General features: G+C 49.4%; 1 protein-coding gene across 1 annotated transcript in view; it reads left to right on the forward strand.

Moving 5' to 3' along the window:
• LOC122892828 (serine/threonine-protein kinase 10) overlaps nt 1-20,056 on the forward strand; it is a 120,194-nt gene that overhangs the window by 15,557 nt on the left and 84,581 nt on the right. The window contains exon 2 of the mRNA XM_044229482.1: nt 7,631-7,795. Coding sequence (XP_044085417.1) covers nt 7,631-7,795 — 165 coding nt within the window. The remainder of the gene's footprint in view (nt 1-7,630; nt 7,796-20,056) is intronic.

Below are 20,056 nucleotides of genomic sequence, written 5' to 3' on the forward strand. Positions count from 1 at the left end.
AAAGTAGATGGGCCAAGTCACCAGGGCGCTGCGTGCCTGGCCAGGGTGTCCACACTTTGTGTCAGGCAGCAGGGGGCCGTTGACATTTGTCCAACGAAGGTTTCTGGTTGAAGGCCGTGAGGGGAGAGCTGGGGAAGGAGGACTGGCACACCTGGAAACTGGGTGGGAGACCCTGGAGTATTTCCTTTCAGGGGCTTCTGAGGGAAAAGCTGGGCTCTAGTCAAGTCCTGACAGTGCTTCCTAGCTGGGTGACCTGGGGCAGTGGCCTTCATTTTCTCTTAACATGAGCAGATAGTGGTACTTCTACATACCTCATGGACTCATCCTGGAGACAGGTGAGGTGCTGCTTATCTACCCCTCCAGAGACCATAGGCGGCCTTGGGAGGCCACCATCTTCCTGAGGCCCATGAGACCCGAGCCTCTGGGAGGCTAGGCTTCGGCGCACCACTCCTCAATGGACTCGTGCCTGCCAGCCAGGGGCATTAGCGGTGTCTGAATCCGAGGCCACTTTGGCTGCCTATCCTGTCTCTATGTCTGCTGCCCTCAGAATACCCTGCTTGCATTTAGGTTGGGCCCTTCCCCTGCGTGGGGCCGGTCCTGCTGTGACCTTCCAAGGGCCAGATTTCCTCCCGTGGGAATAAATTCGAAGCCTTTCCTGTGATGGGTCACAAACCTCACTGTCCAAAGAGAAAATGTTTTCGGGCAGGGATGCCACAGCTGTATACTGTGGGACACAGACCAAGCCCCTCCTCGGTTCCAGGGGCCTGAACTGTATTTGACACGGCCATCCGGAATCAAGAGGCTGGGGAAAATAGAAAGCTTTTGCCTTGTCTGCTCCATTCTTTGGCTTTGACCCCCACAGGCTGCTTATCTGACAGGCCGGCTGGGAGCCTTCCCTCACGCCTGCTGCCCAGCCAGGTTGCTAGGAGACCTCGCTAGTGACTGATCACCACCTGAGCTGCCTCTACCCACTCTTGGCCCTTGAGACCTTTGTTTGTTCCTAGAAGAAACAACGTGTTTATGAGGCTGGGTCTGGAACATGGGAGTGAGTTTTAGATGCTCCCTCACCTTTGGGAAAAAGTATTTTCTGCGAGGTGCAGCCTTATATGCAAAGCTGCCAACTAGAACTTTCTGCTGTGATGGGAACGTACTGTTTCTGCTCTATTCAGTGTGGCAGCCACGTGTGGCCCGTCACTGCCATATTGGACAGACGAGGGTGCCCATCCCTGGATATATTCAAGACAAGGTCATCTACTTCTGGGCACCATCCCCAGTCTGTCCTTGCTGGGACCCCTATGGATAATTGTCAGATGTCACTGAGTGAAATTAATTTTCATAAACCAGTTGTATTCCTTATGCTCTGTTTTCAGGTCCTCCTTATTTGTAGATACCCAGAATGTTCCCAAAGATCTAGCTTAGCTATACTTTTATTACCCTGCCTTGTTGACTGGCAATTAATTATTAATTAATTAATAATTAAAATGCTTAATTATTTTCTCCCATTACTGTATTGTCTTCTTATTTACCATTTTAAAGCATTGCTTAATAGCTCACTGAGTTAGCCATTGTCTTATTGTTGAACATTTAGGTCATTTGCATTTTCTTGCCATCATTATGGACTCCTGTGAACATGATCTTAATACCCTTCTTTTGTTGTCTTTACTTGAATAGTTTCCTGGTCTTAAATTCTTAGGGATGAGGGAGAAGAGGCTTTAAAAACCTATTGCCAATTTTTGTCTCTGGAGGATTGAGTCTGTTTTTATCAGTAATGAGCAGACTCATTTTACCACCTGTTTTGTCACCCACGCTAGATGTTCCCATTATTCCTCGTTTCTGGTAATTTAATAAATATACATCTCTACTTTTTCGGAGGAAAACTCTCTTGGCAGAAGAATCCACTGGTTTCTGTTGCCTGTGGCCCATTAGTAACCGTGTTTTCTGCTTGGATCTTTGTATCCTGGATTGTCAGTTAGGTCCTCTGAGAGGCCTCAGTGAAGCTCACTTGGTAGGTCTTGGTGACCCTTTTGAAGGTGGCCTGTGTTACATGTGTGTGTTGTGTGGTGAGGTGCCTCCAGGGAAATGTGTTCTCTGCTGAAATACCCCCAGAGATGACAAACTTACTTACTCTTTGGTGGCAAATGACAGAAGTCTGGAAGGGAGTTTATTGGCGCATGTAACTGAGAAGTCTAAGGGCAGACTTGGTCTTCAGGAACAGCTGGCTCCAGGTGTCCACAGACCTCATTATCTGCCCTTCTCCATTTCTGGGCTCTGTTTCCTTTGTCAGGACCTCATCCTCAGGCAGGGTCTCAGGATTGGCCACATAGGCTATAAGACTCTCCAGCCTTTCATTCTACCTGTTTAGCAACCCCAAAGAAAGAAAAAAAGCCACTTTCCTGATAACTTAAGCAAAAAACCATAAAACCCCAGACTAACTCAGAACTACCCAGATACAACCCTTTTGGCCTGCCGTGGGTCACTTGTGCAAGTGTGAACCGCTAGCTATGGCTGAGAGGGCCAGCAATGAGTGGCTGGGTCTGGCCTGTGCACTGGGACCGGATGGGCTGAGCTTTTTATGATCCCCTTGCACCAAGAGAGAGAGGCAGTTGCCAAAGGAAGAGAGTTGTGAATCTGCAAGGGGGATAAGGCAACTGTCCCAGATTGGACCTTGGTCACTGCATTCACTTGTATGAACTCTGTTTCATCATCTGCGAGGAGACTGGGGAGTTGGGGCGTAGAAGTGGTGGTTAATGTTCTTTCTGATCTCGGAGTTCTGTGATACCAGCTCTTCCCTGGAGGAGGAGGGAGTCACACAGTGATCAGCTTGCAGCTGGGACGGAAAGGGATGGGCCTGGGGGTGGTCCCCACCAGCTGCTGCTTTGCGGTTGACTTTTAGGAAGCCCCCAGCCCCTGACTGGACTGGCTGGGGCCCCATGGGTGGGGCAGGGCTCCCTGTTTTGAGAGTTGTCCCCACCTCCTCCAGGCTGGGCTCCGAGAGCTTCACAAGGGGGAAGATTGTTCCACAGAGGTGCCCGGGCCAGTAAACACAAGTGGCCACTGTGTGCCTGCTGTCAAGGGTGTGGGCTGAGGCGTTAGTCACTGCCAGCCAGCAGTGGAAGGCTGGGCGGGGGCTCCTCCATCCTTTGCTGGACCCCAGCCTTGCCTCCGCCAGTGGGAGAAATGGACGTCAGAGGCCACAGGCAGCCACTTGTTCTTTATGGGACTACTTGCTTGTCAACTCCCACAGGTGCCCCATCCGCTTGGACCACCCCTAGCTTTCCAAGACCCACCCACTCTCCAAGATGCCCTCACATCTGACCGCAGAGGGAGCTTGGGCATCATTTCCTCACCCTTCTACTGTATGAGAGGGAAACTGAGACCCAGGCAGAACCTTTTCAGAATCTGACCTTGGGCAAAGAGGTCTGCACATGGATGCTGAAGCCCCATGGACCTGCATTCAACTCCTGGTCCTATTATCTACCTGTTGTGTGTCCTCAAGCAAGTGACTTCACCTCTCTGAGCATCAGTTTTCTTCTATGTAAAATGAGGCTCTTGGGCGCCTGGATGGCTCAGTGGGTTGGGCCTCTGCCTTCGGCTTGGGTCATGATCCCAGGGTCCTGGGATCGAGTCCCACATCCGGCTCTTTGCTCGGCAGGGAGCCTGCTTCTTCCTCTCTCTCTTTCAGCCTGCCTCTCTGCCTACTTGTGATCTCTGTCTGTCAAATAAATAAATAAAATCTTTAAAAAAAAAAATGAGGCTCTTAATAGTACCTCCTTGGTGTAAAAATTAATCCTGGGGATCAAACTGTGTCCTCTTTTGCCCTCTCTAGCCCTTGTTGCTTCTGCTAGTTTTGTTTTCAAGCTCTGCTTACAAGCACATGTCCCAACACTGCTGCCTCAGTGTTGGAGGCTGGCACGAAGCGGGGTTTGGGGCAGCCTCAGCCGCCTCCGCTACTGTTGTGAGCTTGCATCTCATTGGCTAATGTGGTCACATTCTTGTTCCGATTGATCAGGACGAGTCACCTACCCACTTCTAGAGTTGAAAGTGGACTCTGCTCCATTGTATTTTGGGGACTGGGAAGGTCGGTGGGTTAGGTCCACTGCAGAAAAATCAGGAAGGGTGAGTTATGTCATAGGAGGACAATGATTCCTACCACCAGTGCTGCCTCGTTCACTAGAAAAGTTTCTGCCCTATAACATGAGCTCAGTATGTAATGGTTGAATGGATGAATGGAGGGGGGGAGAAGTTGATTCCTGGGAGTCTAGTGTAGTGAAGGGAACACTGACCTGGGGGTTAGGAGATCACCACAGCTCACAATCTTGAGTGGGTTCTGATACCCCTTTGAGTCTTAGTCTGCTAATCTGGGAAATGGGCATAATGGCTAACACCTGCCTTAATGGCTTATGGGTGGATTAAATTTTGGTACTTTTAGCACCCAGTAGCTGCCAAGCACGTTGTTGGTTGTGGTCTTCATTTATCTTTAGCAACGGGAGATGGAGCAGGGTACTCATTGAGAGGGACTGGTTGAGAAGATACTTGGGATTTAGGCTCTCTGAGCAAGGTGGGCTTGCATTTGAATCTGCTTTTCCCCCTTACTTGCTGTGTGACCTAAGGCCTATCATGGTGCCTCTCAAAATCTCAGTTTTCTCATCTGTAAGTAGGGAATACTAATCCTTATCTCCAAGGGCTAGATGGAGGATGAAGTGAGAAATTCCATTTAAGGGCTGTCCTGGCACGCAGTGAGTGCTCAGGCAATGTTAGCTGTGTTTATCATCAACCTTATTACGTTTTCTGACATTGGGGTAAGCAGCTTGCTGCCTCAACCAGGGTTTTAAGGAATTTAATTTTGGCCAAGTCACTTTAGGCACCGTGACCGCTGCCAACTAACCCCTTTCTAGCAGGCTCTGTTCTCTGTAATCTGAGTGAGGTGCTGGGCAGTGGGTGTCCCTCGGTGTTGACACTGGCGCCCAGCTGGGGCCCAGCCCTGTGGTCAATGCCACCTTTCAGGGGGCGGGCAAGGTCTTGTGCACTCATGGGAAATAGTCCCTGCCTGGGCCTCCCCCACTTCCGGGGGAGAAAATACTGTTTTGAGGAAACCCAGGAAGAGGTGACATGCAGCCTCTTTTTACCGCCTTTCAGGAGCGAAAGGTGAATGATTGGGGGTGGGGGTGGCTCAAGCCCAGCTCAGCTCTCCCCGGTGCTGCTCTGGCTGGGGCTCAGGAGAGCATGGTCAGGGTGGTTAGCGTGTTCACCTGGCCCCAGCTCTGGCCATCCTGCGGAGCTCCCCACCTTCTTCTCGGTCCAGGAGCCGAGCAGGCCTTCCCTCCTCCTCTGTGTTTAGAGGGATGGAGCATGCGTGTTGTGCAATGTGTAAGGGTACTTTGATGGCCCTCTTGGGGACACTCAAAAATCAGCATTACCGGAAATGAAAGGGCAGGTACACAATCAGGTGAGAGAGAGAGAGAGAACACAAGAGCACAAGCACCCAATGGCTGAATTCATGAATTCCTCAGGTGTTTTCAACAAGCCTTTAAAACCAAGTTTAGGGGAGAGGCCCCCACTCTACTCTGGTAGGGCAAGTGAGCAGGTGAGTTCCAGGACCTGGACTGACCCCAGGGAATGGTCCCATGTGAAATTCCGTCCCCCACACCCCGGGCCTCATGTGGAAGGGACCATGAGGGGGACGGGTGGGCCGGCCAAAGAGTGCAGAACTGGCAGCAAGGGTCCAGACCAGCCCTGTCTCCCATGTTGCTGGGGACGCTGCTTTCGTCTCCTCATCTGCGCCTGAGACAGTCACAGCACCGGCACCGTCGGGTAATTAAGGAGATGAGTGAGTTAGCCTGTGCTGAACTGTAGTTCCGTGACCTTGATCAGTGGGAGACCATTGTTGTCACTGCGTGGGGGCCTGGGGACTTTGTAGCTCAGCTAACAGAAACAGATACTTCAAATGAGAATAAATTTACAAATGAGTTAAAAAAAAAAAAAGTCCCCTGGCATCACTCCCTTCCGGAAGTTTCTCTGGTGAGGATCAACACCCCCTCTTAGTTCCCCTCCCCCGTGAGCATGCTGTCCAGTCACTGGCAGTAGAGGGGTGGGTCTCCAACGGGACCTTGAGGCCAGGAGCAAGGGTGCTATGTCTTTGTTTGACTGACTGAGCCACCCAGGCACCCCAGCTTGGTCTTTGCCCGGAGGGTGCCCTGTGCAGGGCTGGCCTGGGAGCGCCTGTAGGTGTCTGTTAGCACCGGTCTTAGAGGCTTCTGAGTTCTGGAGATGATAGTGTAATAGTGGAAAGTGCACAGAGTCTTAGAAATGAGAGGACTCAGATTCAAATTCCAGTGCCACAACCCCAGCTCCAGCCATGTCCGGCCTCTGAACCTGTAGAGCGGGGACACTGAGGTGCTGGGTGCCATGGGAGGCAATGTGAAGGCCCATTGTCCTTCATGAGGTGCTAGGTGTGTGGGAGCAGCTGGGACATCACCATTTGCGGTGCCTCAGGTTGCAGAGTTGTTCTCTGAGCCGAGCGGCATCGATGCTGTCCTTAGTGGTGAGTGACTGGGCTGCTCACGGAGTCCAGGGCAGCTTGGTGCCCCGTGCTGTCCCACAGATGGCGAGTCAGAGGCTCCAGACAAGTGGCTGGCTTTCAGGGCCCGTGTTGTAGGAAAGTGTGCTCCCTCATGCAGCACAGCGCGGAGTGCTCCCAGCTGCAGCCCTTGGGGCTCATGGGGCCTCCTGAGCGCACGTGGGCTCTGCTCCCTTTTCCTGGACACCGGTTCCTTGTGGCTGGAGTTGCTTGCATGTGGTTATTTTTCCCTTGCTCTCAGTTCTTAAGAGTGTGGTAAAATATGCACAACATAAAATTGACTGTTTTTAGGGTGCCTGAGTGGCTCAGTTGGTTAAGCGTCTGCCTTTGGCTGAGGTTGTGATGCCAAGGTCCTGGCATCAAGTCCTGTGATGGGCTTCCTGCTCAGCAGGGAACCTGCTTCTCCTTCTCCTTCTCCCCCTGCTTGTGCTCTCTCTCTCTCTGTCTAATAAAATCTTTAAAAAAAAAAAAAGGGGGTGTCCTATCACTTTATTGTTCAGTGACTGGGATCTCTTACTGAGCAACTCAACAGTCTTTCCATGTTGGTATTTGTAGAGTTATGCCATTCTTGTGTTTTTACTTATGCCACAGGATGGGTATGTTGTACTTTAAAAATTATAATTGGGGTGCCTGGGTGGCTTAGTCAGTTAAGAGTCTGCATTGGGTTCAGGTCATGAGCTCAGCGTCCTGGGATTGAGCCCCCCCATCGGGCTCCCTGCTTATCTCTCTCCCTCTGACTGCTGCTCCCCCTGCTTGGGCTCTCCCCTGTCTCTGTCAAATAAGTAAAACCTTAAAAAAATAAAAATAAAAACCACGATTACGAAATGTCGAACATTGTCTCTCACACATGCCCTCTGCACTGACTAAATAAGCCGCCCTGGCCATTGGCAAGAGCAGCGGATCTCCTGCTCTGACCTCACGGTCTCCATATTCCCCCACAGTCTGGACCCCTGGCCTCTGCAGGCACACTCCACAGGCCTCTCTAGGATGGCTTCCCGGGTTTGGTTTGTTGCTGTGCAGGCCTCATTGACCTTCTCTGTCTCCACTTTACAGGCCAAGAACAAGGAGACAGGTGCTTTGGCTGCCGCCAAGGTAATTGAGACCAAGAGTGAGGAGGAGCTGGAGGACTACACCGTGGAGATCGACATCCTGGCCACCTGTGACCACCCCTACATTGTCAAGCTCCTGGGAGCCTACTATTACGATGGGAAGCTGTGGGTAAGGGCCACCTGCTGTTATTAGCTGTGGGTGCTGTGTGGGGGAATTCTTTTCAGTGGTGGCGCTAAGGAAGGGGGTCCCTTAACAACCCCTGTTCTCCATCAGCAGCCTGAGTGTGAGGTGCACAGTGCAGCTTTGAGCCCCACCTTCCAAACCCAGGATCACCCCAAGCTTCTCTAGGGTAATCCTGCAGTGCTCCCGGGTCTGTCCCGGGCACACCCGCCCCACACAATACCTGTCCCGTGGACCTTGTCTGGTCTGAATGCCTCTCAGTTTATAAAACCTAGACTTCTAGAACAGAGGTGTCTCTTTGGACTCTTTTTCAGCAAGTGTTTTCTAAGTAAAGCAACGTATCTGTGTTCCCAAAGCTCAGCGCAACATATGTTACAGAATCACTGTGCAGGATGAGTATGGAGTGAATTGTGGATACAGTTGCACATGTAGGCATTTTGCACATGCTTCAGAAGCACACGTAGGTGTTTTGCAGAGGGAGCCGAGGGGCGGCAGGCCTGGGTGTCTGCGGGGGTGCGGTAGCTGGGAGAGCCAGTCCAGGTCCGTGGTGCTGCACACAGCGACCAGGTTACTCACGACTGGGTAGTCAGCAGGGGGGTGTTGGAAGCTCGACTGCCTATCATGGTAGTTCATGAAGTTCAGAGAGAGCGTGACTATGCTTTAGTTACATTTTAGGAAATTAATGGGAAGTTAGGAGGTGACAAGTGGTGCTTTGTGATTTTAAAATAAGGGGAGGGGGCACCTGGGTGGCTCAGTAGGTTAAGAGTCTGCCTTCAGCTCAGGTCATGATTTCAGGGTGCTAGGATTGAGCCCCGCATTGGGCTCCCTACTCAGTGGGAAGCCTGCTTCTCCCTCTCCCACTCCCTCTGCTTGTGTTCCTGCTCTCGCTGTGTCTCTGTCTGTCAAATAAATAAATAAAATCTTTTTTTTTTTTTTTTTCTAGAGAAAGAGCACAGGAGAGATGAGGGAGGGAGGGCCAGGGGAAGAAGAGAGAGAGTCTTTTTTTTTTTTTTTTAAAGATTTTTTTATTTCAAATAAATAAATAAAATCTTAAAAAAAGGGGGGATTTATTTATTTATTAATTTATTATTATGTATTTATCTCAGGTTTGTTTTATTTATTTGTTTGTTTATTTATTATTTATTTATCCCAGGTTTTATTTATTTATTTATGTTTGCACGGGATGCCAATTTTTAGGAACAAGCCACTGATGCTTGATGGGGAAAACTGAGTTGTTTCATTTGTGAAAAGAATCCTGCTATTTAAGAAAACCAAAGGAGGGACGCCTGGGTGGCTCAGTTGGTTGGGCATCTACCTTCGACTCAGGTCATGATACCACAGTCCTGAGATCGAGTCCCACATCGGGCTCCTTGCTCAGCAGGGAACCTGCTTCTCGCTCTGCATGTTTTGCCTGCAGCTCTCTGTGCTCCTGCTCTCTCTGACAAATAAATAAATAAATAAATCTTAAAAAAAAAAAAAAAGGAAAAAAGAAAAGAAAACTAAAAGAGAGTTTAGAAACTCCCATCAGAGTTGATCCCTCTCATTTGATGGAGCTGGAGGAAGCCACTGTCTGAGGGCAGTGAGAATGTGACCCCCCCTAGTTCGCCCAGTGGTCTGTCCATGGATTCTGCCTCCCCTTCCAGTCCTGGATAGAAACCAACTTCCCTTTGCCTCTCTGAGTGTCTCCTTGGGGCGCCTCCTGGATGTCACTGGGAGTTTAAAACCACCCCCAGACTGCCAGCTGCAGATTCCAAACCCTTCCTCATCTACGGTCTTTAGGTATCTCAGGGGGTGCTGAGCAGGATGGAGACCCAGGCACAGAGAGGACATGCCCTCTAAGTCGTGGTCACACCTGTGCCTACGTGTTTCCTCTGTCCTGATTCATCTAGCTACTTTTTAAAAAGCTTTCTCTTTTAAGAAATTAAACTATATATATATATATAGTTAACAAAGGAAAATGAGAATATACAGAAAAAGAAGATTAAAACCATTCAAATTTTTGTACCAGAGATAACCATACCTAAAAAATATTTTTCTAGGCTTTTAAAAAATATATATACACAAACATACTCATACCCACAGGTTTTTAAGTTTTTTTTTTTTTTTTTAAAGATTATTTATTTATTTATTTGACAGAGAGAAATCACAAGTAGACGGAGAAGCAGGCAAAGAGAGAGAGGGAAGCAGGCTCCCTGCTGAGCAGAGAGCCCGATGCGGGACTCGATCCCAGGACCCTGAGATCATGACCCGAGCCGAAGGCAGCGGCTTAACCCACTGAGCCACCCAGGCGCCCTAAGTTTTATTTTTTAATTTTTAAAAAATTATTTATTTATTCATTTGGTAGAGATCACAAGTAGGCAGAGAGGCAGGCGAGGGTGGGGGAAGCAGACTCCCTGCTGAGCAGAGAGCCTGATGTGGGGCTTGATCCCAGAGCCCTGAGATCATGACCTGAGCTGAAGGCAGAAGCTTAACCCACTGAGCCACCCAGCCGCCCCCCAACAGGTTTTTTAAAAAGAATTGACCCCATACTTATAACTTTACCTTTAACTCTTTTTACTTAAGTCTTATTTATTTATGAAATATTTTTATTTATTTATTTGACAGAGAGTGAGCACAAGCAGAGGGAGCAGAGGGAAGAGGGAGAAGCAGGATCCCTATTGAGCAGGGAGCCCGATGTGTGACTCAAACCAAGGACCCGGGATCATGACCCAAGCTGCAGGCAGCTGCTTAATCGGCTGAGCCACCCAGGCATCCCTTATTTATTTATTTTTTTAAAGTAATCTCTACACCCAACATGGGGCTTGAACTTTCCACCCTGAGATCAAAAGTTGTGTGCTCGGGACGCCTGGGTGGCTCAGTTGGTAAAGCAGCTGCCTTTGGCTCAGGTCATGTTCCCAGTGTCACGTTCCCGAGTCCACATCGGGCTCCTTGCTCAGCGGGGAGCCTGCTTCTCCCTCTGCCTGCCTGTGCTCGCTTTCTCACTCTCTCTCTCTCTGACAAATAAATAAATAAATAAATAAATAAATAAATAAAATCTTTTAAAAAAAAAAAAAGAGTTGTGTGCTCTACCAACTGAGCCAACCAGATACCCCATTTACTTAAGGTCTGTTGAGAACCACTTTTCATGTGAGTGGGGGAAACACCTGCATCTCCATATTTGATTATTCGGTAGAATTCCATCTTCTGACTGTGCCTTTCTCCATTGTTAAGTATGTACGCTGCTTCCTTTTTTTTTCTGTTAGAAACAAAGTTGTGATGGACCTCTTTGAATTTTTGTATGCTTGTCTGTGAACCTCTTTAGGAATATTTTTAAGCATCTGTAGTGTCCATTGCTGAACTAGTGTCACAGGGCCACTTTTCATATTTACCAGGCATTTTCCCATCTACCTGTCCACATACCACACCTAGCCAACATTATCTGCTTATCTGTCCATCCATCCTCCTATCCATCCATATAATCTTTCTTGAACTGCTGATCATGGATTCATTACGAAAACCATCTTTTATATGTCTGTCCCCAGTATTGATTGTGGCCCAGTACCAAGTTCTTGACTTCCCCGGGTCCAAGGATAATACTAAGCACGCTAACATTTACTGAGGGCTTACTGTGAGCAAGGCCTTTTAAAGCTGTTTTACTGCAATTATGTCATTTGCTTTTCATTCTATGAGGTAGTTGCTTTTTCCCCATTTTACAGATGAAAGTAAGAAAGAAAGAGGTTAAGTAAGTTCCTACCCAAGGCCACGCAGCTACAAAGTGACAGGTTTGGAAATCAGATAGAAAAGAAGAACAGTTTGTAACTGGGCTGTGACTGTCATGAGGTTGTTTAAATAGATACATGAGAATATTCTGACCCAAAGTTGCCTTTAGGTTGGTGCTTTCTGACCCAGGGCTGCTGCTGAGGCTGGAACCATTTGTCACCACTGTCTTCTGTAGCTGCCCCTTAACTGCCTGCGTTTGTTATTTTGTAGCCCTTAAAGTTGTCATGTCCTCATTTTTGAGGATTTGGGTTTTAGACATTTTGAAATCAAGGCAGAAATTGCTGGAACGAGGTGGAGGATGGGGAAAGGGTCTCCCGTAGAAGGGTTAGCATGGTCAGTGGTGCAGAGGTGTGAAATTTGTGGCATTTGGAGAACGGGTGGTCTAGGATCAAGGGCAGCATGTGGAAAGACGAGGGCTGTAAGTAATTAGAGCCCGTGTTGTGTGCAGGGCTTCCAATGCCAAGGTAAAGAGTTTGAATTTAACATTTATTGTATTTTATTTTTTTAATAAAGTTTTAATTAATTTGAGAAAGAGAGCAACTACATGAACAGGGGAAGAGGGAGAGGGAGAAGCAGACTCCCCTGCTGAGCTGGGAGCCTGTGCTGGGCTCAATCCCAGGACTCTGGGATCATGACCTAAGCCGAAGGCAAAAGCTTAACTGACTGAGCGAACTGGGCATTCCCAGCACTTAACTTTTTAGATCAGTGGTTCTCAAAGTAGCGCCCTCAGACCAGCAGCAGCAGTGACTCCTGGGACCTTGTGAGAAATGCTAAGTATCAGGTCCCAACCCAGATAGACTTGCTGAATCAGAAACTCTGGGTGGGGCCCAGCAGTCTGTTTTAAGGAGACTTTTTTTTTTTTTTTTAAGATTTTATTAATTTATTTGACAGAGAGAGATCACAGGTAGGCAGAGCATTAGGCAGAGAGAGAGGAGGAAGCAGTCTCCCCGTTAGCAGCAAGCCCAATGCGGGGCTCGATCCCAAGACCCTGAGATCATGACCTGAGCTGAAGGCAGGGGCTTAACCCACTGAGCCACCCAGGCACCACTTAAGGAACCTTTTAGGCGACTCTGGTGCTCGTTAAGCTTTGAGAACTGTTTCACGTAAGGGGGACTCTGTGGTAGTTTTCCAGAGGGAAGATATATTTTATGTTTTAGAAAGAAATCAGGTTTGAGGGGGCAAGAGTAAAAGCTTTGAGGTCAGCCAGAAAGCAGTAAGAAAAGGTTGTGAGATGGGAACATTACTGGGTCAGCAAAAGCTGCAAAAGGGACACTTGAGCTGTATCTTGAAGGATGCGGTGGGAGTTCTCCAGAGGGCCAGGAGAAGGAAGAGCAGTTTGAAGAGAGAGACAGCATGCGCAAAAGTAGGGGAGGAAGAAGTCTTGTTCTGAGATACAAGGTTGGAAGCGGTACTGACTTCTTGGTGTTGACTTCTTGGTGTTTCCTTCTGCGTGATGGGTCTTGGATCCAGGCCTCCTGTGTGGCGCCAGGAGCCGTCTTTGTCATGCTGGTGTCTTTGACAAAACCCGTCCTGGACCTGGATCTGCTCTCAGGGCTTGGCCTCGGGCATGAGAAACCAGCTCTCACCCAGCTGCCCTGAACCCTTTCCCCAGCCAAGGCGTCCAGGGAGAGACCTTCCCCCTGATTGGGTCAGTGGACATTCACCAAACCACCTCACCTACAATCTGACAAGATGAGCTCGTTTTCTTCCAGGATTTGTAATCTTAGCAAAATCCTGCCGTAGTTTCTTAAGCCTACTTCTGCTTTTGAATATCAAATGGTGCAAATGGGGGAAAAACAACCCAGAATACTCTAGACCAACACTGTCTAGTAGACATGTAACGTAAGCCACATAGGTAATGTAAAATTTTCTAATAGCTGTATTTTAAAGAAAGAAACAGATGAAGTTAGTTTAAATAATACAATTTTTCCTAGTGTATCCAAAATATTATTTTGACATGTAAGCAATATAAAAATTATTATTTTTTTAATAAAGATTTTTATTTATTTATTTGACAGAGAGAGATCACAAGTAGGCAGAGAGGCAGGCAGAGAGAGAGGAAGGGAAGTGGGCTTCCCACTGAGCAGAGAGCCCTATGCGGGGCTCCGTCTCAGGACCCCGGGATCATGACCTGAGCCGAAGGCAGAGGCTTAACCCACTGAGCCACCCAGGTGCCCAATATAAAAATTATTAATGAGATATTTTACTACCTTTTTCATTCTAAGCCTTCAACTCTAGTGTGTGTTCTATACTGAGAGCACATCTCAATTCAGCGGCTAAATTTTCACCAGGAATCTATATTTAGATGTCATAAAATTTACAGTTAACAAAGTAGATGCAAAGTTGTCTCAACATTCTTAAATGTTTCCAAGTAACGGAATTGAGTGTCAGTTTTAAAATTTAAATTAATTAAAAGTGAATGAAGTACATTTAGTTCTACACCAGGCACATTCCAAGTGTGGTTAGTGGGTGCTGGATTGGACAGTGTCCACAGTGCAGCTCTGGTTGTAGACTCAGGGCCCCAAAATGAGTGAGTGTAGGAACCCCTGGGCTGTGAATTTGCTTTGGTTTAAAATGACCCCTCCCCATCAACATCCCTCCTGTCCCCACCCTCAGCCCTGAGCTAGATTTTGGTCTCTGGGAAAGTCTTGCAAGGGTTGGGTCCGTTTTTCAAGAGGTGATCCGGGAGTGGGAGCGAGTGGGATGATGGGAAATATTTAACAGTTACTTCCTGAAGGAGAACACCCCTGATATAGAGCATCTGCCAATTTCCGTGGTGTAAACATTCCCACTTTGGTTAATTTCAGGCTACAAACACCATGTCACTGACAGCTGGAAAGAGGTTTGCAGTAGAGGTAAATAATATCCAGAGTAGAGGTAACAGTAGAACGTGGTAAAATGATGAGGAAAAGGATGAGTTTAGAGTGTTTGTCATCTTTGTTTTTAACACCATTCCAAAAATTACAAAGTTATGTAACTTAATTTTTAATCATGGTTGTGTTTTAACAGCCGGCTTACAAAAATTCCTGGAAATGTCGCCATCAGTTTACTAAGCCAGTGAAGGCTAGCTCTAGCCCACCACTGGAGCCAGACCCCAGGAGTGTTGACTAAACCACGGAAAGCCGCAGTTGGGCACCACACAGCCATCCACTCATTTGAAGATGAGGCATCTGCAGACCAGAGAGGGTCTGGGATTTACTCTAGGTCACACAGCAAATTCGTCACAAGGCCAGACATGCAGAAAAGACCTCGGATGAGGGAACTTACTCATGTTACACTGCCTTATAAAAAGCCCTTCCCCAGCTCCCCAGGATAGATTCCACACCCAGGACACAGGCCTCCCGAGGATGCTTTCCCAGTTCTCTTCTCCAGTTCTTCTAAGCTATTGGAGGCAGCGCCTCCAGCTATTGGCTCATTTTGTACCCTACCTCCAGCCCGCCCTTCCGATGTGATGCAAGAGCATCACGGCTTCTGTGAGGCCTTTTCACTTTCCCATACCTCTAGGTGGAATTTATCTTCCTTTCCTTTACTCTCTGTTCCATTTGTTCTCTCTCCTTCTACCACCCACATTTCAGCAGTTACCAGTCTTGGTGTCGCCTCTGGGAGACTGGGCCCTGCTTTCATTCTCGCCTAGGGCTGGTCCAGTGCAAGGGAAGGAATGGACGCCTGTGCTGGTCCCCCTCTAGATTGCTGTGGCTGTTTGGGGCCCGCCCTGTCCTGGGGAGATTGAAACCCCACAGAGCACGTCCTGGGGCCAGCTTTGGCCATGTTTTTGAAAGAAGCAGTTCTCTTAGTGAGTGGTAGCTGCTAGGGAAGAGGGAGGGAATCTTGACTCCTCTAAAGCTTTTCCTTGTGTGGAATCAGGGGAGATGAGGGTGGTTGGAATCCTGCTTTTCACATGGTGATGACTATGAAGCCCCTTCTGATCCATTCCTGACTGCAGGTCTTGTTCAGGCTCTTTCTCTTCCTTCCTTTCCTTCCCTTCCCTTTCCTTCCTTCCTTCCTTCCTTCCTTCCTTCCTTTCTTTTTTTTAGATTGATTGATTGATTCTAGAGAGTAAGGGGGAGAGCATGTGCAGGAGTGGGAGGGGCAACCTCACAACCCTGAGATCGTGACCTGAGACGAAACCGAAAGTCAGACACTCAGGGGACTGCACTGCCCCGGCATCCCATGGCTCAGCCTTTCTGACAGGACACAGACCCCGCTGTCTTAATCTTTTACCTGTTCACCCCAGAACATCTGGCTCTGGCCTCTAGAACCCTGGGTAATCTTGGGGGAATTAAGCCTGCAGTCCTGGCAGTTAGCTGTATTCTCCATTTATTCATATAACCAAGTCTCTGCTGGATTCCTTCTTCGGGCCAAGCCCTGTCTCAGGCCCTCTGGATACGGAAATTGATGCAGGCAGGCTGGGTCTGACCAGCCAAGGGGGTGTTTGGGCTTCATACTGGAGGAAAATCAAACTCGAGCCAGTAGGAGGTGAGGCCTGGGGACAGGACAAGCCACCTTCTGTGTGTGGTCTGGGATGCCTCTCTGAGGAGGTGGCATTTGAGAAGGAGCCAGTGGAGGGAGGTCCAAGGTGACAGCAAGTGAGGGTGTGTGAACTGTGTTCAAAGACAGTGAGGGGCAGTGTGCCTGGGTGAGGGTGGTAGGAGACAGGAGTCGGGAAGGTGGGGGTTGTGATCTTAATGTAGGGGTCAGGAAACCCCTGGGGGCTTCAAGCAGGGCAGTGCCTTCTTCAGCCATCAGTCTGTTTGGTGGTCTGAGTCCCTTCGCTCCTCCTCCGTGCCTGTCCCAAGTGTGTGTTCTCTTCCTGCCCTGCAGCAAGGGAATGGGCTCCAGTCCTCTCGGTGCCAGTATGGATCTTAGCTAACCTTTGGGGCTCTGTCTCTTTAGCACAAGTGGAGATGATAGTGCTTAGTTAATGCCATTGTCCCTCTCTCCCCTCCACTCCTAGCCCTTTATTCCCATTCCCTCAGTGCCTTCCACCTCCTTCTACCACCAGTTTCCCGCATCTCCCTCTGTTCTGGCTTCTCTGCCTTTTATGTGGCAAACCTTCCTGAGGTATCGCTGTGATCATGTCCCCCCAGTAAGAAGGGTAACAAGAGGGTGGGTGACAACACCAGCAGAGTGAGGAAAGGCCTTCCTGTGCACACAGCAGGCTTGGCCATCCTGGAGACCTGGTACAGGTCGTGTTCAGAAGACCCTGTGCCCCCTGGTTTCATCTGGTCAGAAAGTTTTGCAGTAACTTAATTTGCCCAGCAGTCCCCTTGCTGAGTACCGATCAGAGCAGTGACTCCTGGTGTGGAAGGTCTGCACCATCAGGGAGTCTCCCTGGGTTTTCCCTGGGTCTGAGCTAACTGTGCTCAGTGCTGAATCTCTATAGTATTTATATGATAGCCTTGCTGGGTCGCCTCTTCCACCCCTCATTCATTCCACTTCCTCTGTGATAGTTAACCTTTTCTTTTCTTCAAGTGACTCACTTTCTAGAAATTAAATACACTTGTTTAAAAAGAAACTGTCATCTCCCTGCCCTAAATGGAAAACTAGGACCCACTTGCCATAAGCAGAAATAAACCAATTCGTTAAATTCTAACGCGATCCCTTTGACTGCCAAAGCCTTCAGCCTGGGCACTGCCAGGCTTCAGCCTTGCTAAGAGAAACTTGTCAAGTGGACCTCTTCACATTAGTACAGACTTCCCCACTCCCAAGGTGGCCCCCAGAGTAGCTCCCTGGACTCTGGTCTGTAGCAGGGTTTGGATCATTCTCTGTGTGTGTGTGGGGGGGGGTGTGCTGCTCTGGATGTTAGAATGTTTAGCAACATCCCTGTTTCTACCCAACTAGATGCTGATAGAACTTACCACCTCCCTGCTCAGTCTGACAACCAAAAACGTCTCCAGATGTTGCCACGTATCCCCAGGGTGAGGGGGGTGGTTGCAGACTCACCCCCATTGAAAACTACAGGTCTTCACCATTCAGTTTTTTGCTCTTGGGGGGTGGGATGGTATTGACCGTGGCAGATAGGCTGGGAGCCACGGCCCCTCACCTGTGTGTCAGCCCTTAGAGTAAGTTGCAGATGGATGACCTCAGACCAGACTGGGCCTCCAGACACTTTCTGTTTGGCATGTGAGACGTTTTTAGAAATTTGTTGCTTGCATTTTGGCAGATTCTGGCCTTGAAGGTTCTAGAGCTATGGCTGTCTAGGCTGCATGGCAGCAAGTGTTAGGGGCCCCCACAGATAGGGATGTGATCTCCGATGAGCCTCAGATCTCACCACTCCCTGATGCATTCCTGATGCTGAGGCCTGTTTGTCATTGCGGTGTGCCAGTGTTTAACTTCAAGTAGAACTGAGAGGAAACATTTCTTCTCTCACATCTGTATCAAAACCGAGGAAAGTAGGGATAACCAAGAGGATCGTGTTTATAGAAAAGTGTGTGAGAGCACGTTTTTTTCATATATGCAGCTTCCTTTGCCCCACAAGTTAGCTCCTCAGGCCTGGTGGGCTCTGAAGCCAGGTCTCCTGGCCTGGGGAGTCTAAAAATAGGCTTGCAAAGGCTCTGTGAACTTCCTGAACATGTGTACCGACGTGTGTGTGTGTGTGTGTGTGTGACCCCACAAGAGTGACTGGGGGCTTTTCAGAGTGTGGCTTTTTGTCTGAAAGTAAACATTCTGCAAAGAGGAAGTGCAGGTCCCAGGGTCACAGAGCAGGGTGTGGATGGGAGGGGCCCCCTGTCCGCACTTGTCCACATGACCCTATGACCACATTTCACTGGCCAGGGTTTCTGTGGCTTGTCGCCTTGGGCTAGGAGGGCAACTGTTGGTCACTGACAGAGATTGCCTATCTGACCTTAAAGAAGCCAGAGCCGTGAAGAGAAGGTGGTAGTAGGAAGTGGCTAGCAGCTCTGTGTACATCTAGAAAGTGTGGCAGGAGCGCGAGGCTGATGTCAGGATACTGAGATCTTCCTGGATCTGAGACCCAGTCGCTGTGTGGCTGTAACCAAGCACCATCCCCTGTCTGTGCCCCTGCTTCCTGGTCCACAACTCGAGGGACTTGGAAGGGTTGATCTTGAGGTATTTCCACCGAAGTTGGCTCTTTTCAGGAGGCCTGCAGTTTCTTGGGCGAGAGCAGGAATCAAGAAGTGGGGGAGGGGTGGTGAGAAGGACAAGTCCACAAAAGCTGGGCTCTTTCATGATGCTCTGAACTGTCATAGTACAAGTCTGTACTAATTGTGACAGCTGAACTGTCACAAATTAGAGATGGGGTCCCCTCCATTTTACAGAAGTGAAGACCGAAGGTCAGAGAGAGAGAGTGACTTGTCTTGACTCACAGCCAGGTTCCAAACCAGATCATCTGGGCCCTAAAACCTTGTCTCCTCCTTGGTTGCCAGCCCTGTGAGCCCCTAGGAACAGTCCAAAGAATGCTATGTGTGACCTCCTGCCATCCACCTGGGGAGCCCACTGTCTGGCAGAACATTGCTTGTCAGTGCATGGTGGAGAAGGGGTCCTGTGGCCATGGGGTCCACCCAGCTTCTACCTCAGGCCTCGCTGGTCCTCCTGGCACTGCTGGCATCCCCTGGCTGGGCACAGGTGCAGTCCTGTAGTTGGGCATGTGGGTGGACAGGCGGCAGTGACCTGGGGCTGCCTGGAATCCTGCTGGTGGCATAGCCTGCCTGGGTGTGTGTGACGTTCAGAGGAGCCAGGGTGACTCTGGTCTAGGGATTTGCCCATCACATTCCCCAAGCATGTCACCATGGGTTTTGTTGACTATCTGACCCTGTCAGCCGGCTGTCATCCCCTCCTCAGACCTCCTGTACCCATCACATCCCTTCAGTCCATCAGGCATGGACTTTGGGGTCACCCAGACCTGGGCTGGAATCTGACAGCCCCCTCTCCTGCTGTGTGACCCAGGACAGGTCTTCTCATGCTTCAGAGCCTCAGTTTCCTCATTTGGACACAGGGTGAAGGCACTGCCTCATAGTGCTTTGTTCAGAGTTAGGAACCCAGCGTGTCCCAGCTGGCGGAGAGTAGAAGCCCTGTGCTACGCACTTAGCTAACAGGTCAGAGGTATCGTTTAAGGTCTGGATGGGCAGATAAGTGCGTAAATCGGGCCCGCAGGCTGTTTTGAGGAGGCTTTTCCAATTTTTTGAAATAGCATGAGCCTTTATAAATTGACATCTTTCATTTAAGAATCCAGGCACCTGGCTTGGCTGGAAGGGTCGGCAGCTCTGGCTCCATGGGCCTGTATGTCTGTACGGCATCTGGGAGCTGGCTGAGTGTAGCCTCCCGGAGATGGGCACCTGCCCCCCTGTCTGCCTGTGTGCCCCCCGACCCCAGTCCTGGGTAGCATTTGTGCCCTGCTGGGCCCCGAAGGGAACAGATCATTCCAGTCCTGGGTGTATGGGGGGTCGTGGGGCGCTCTCCTGTCTTCCTAGTGGTGCCCCTCCCATTCCATCCCTGTCAGGAGACTTCGGGCTCATGTTGTCATGAGGGGAA

The sequence above is a fragment of the Neovison vison genome, chromosome 1 (genome assembly GCF_020171115.1).
Source record: "Neovison vison isolate M4711 chromosome 1, ASM_NN_V1, whole genome shotgun sequence".
NCBI classification, from domain to species: Eukaryota; Metazoa; Chordata; class Mammalia; order Carnivora; family Mustelidae; genus Neogale; species Neogale vison.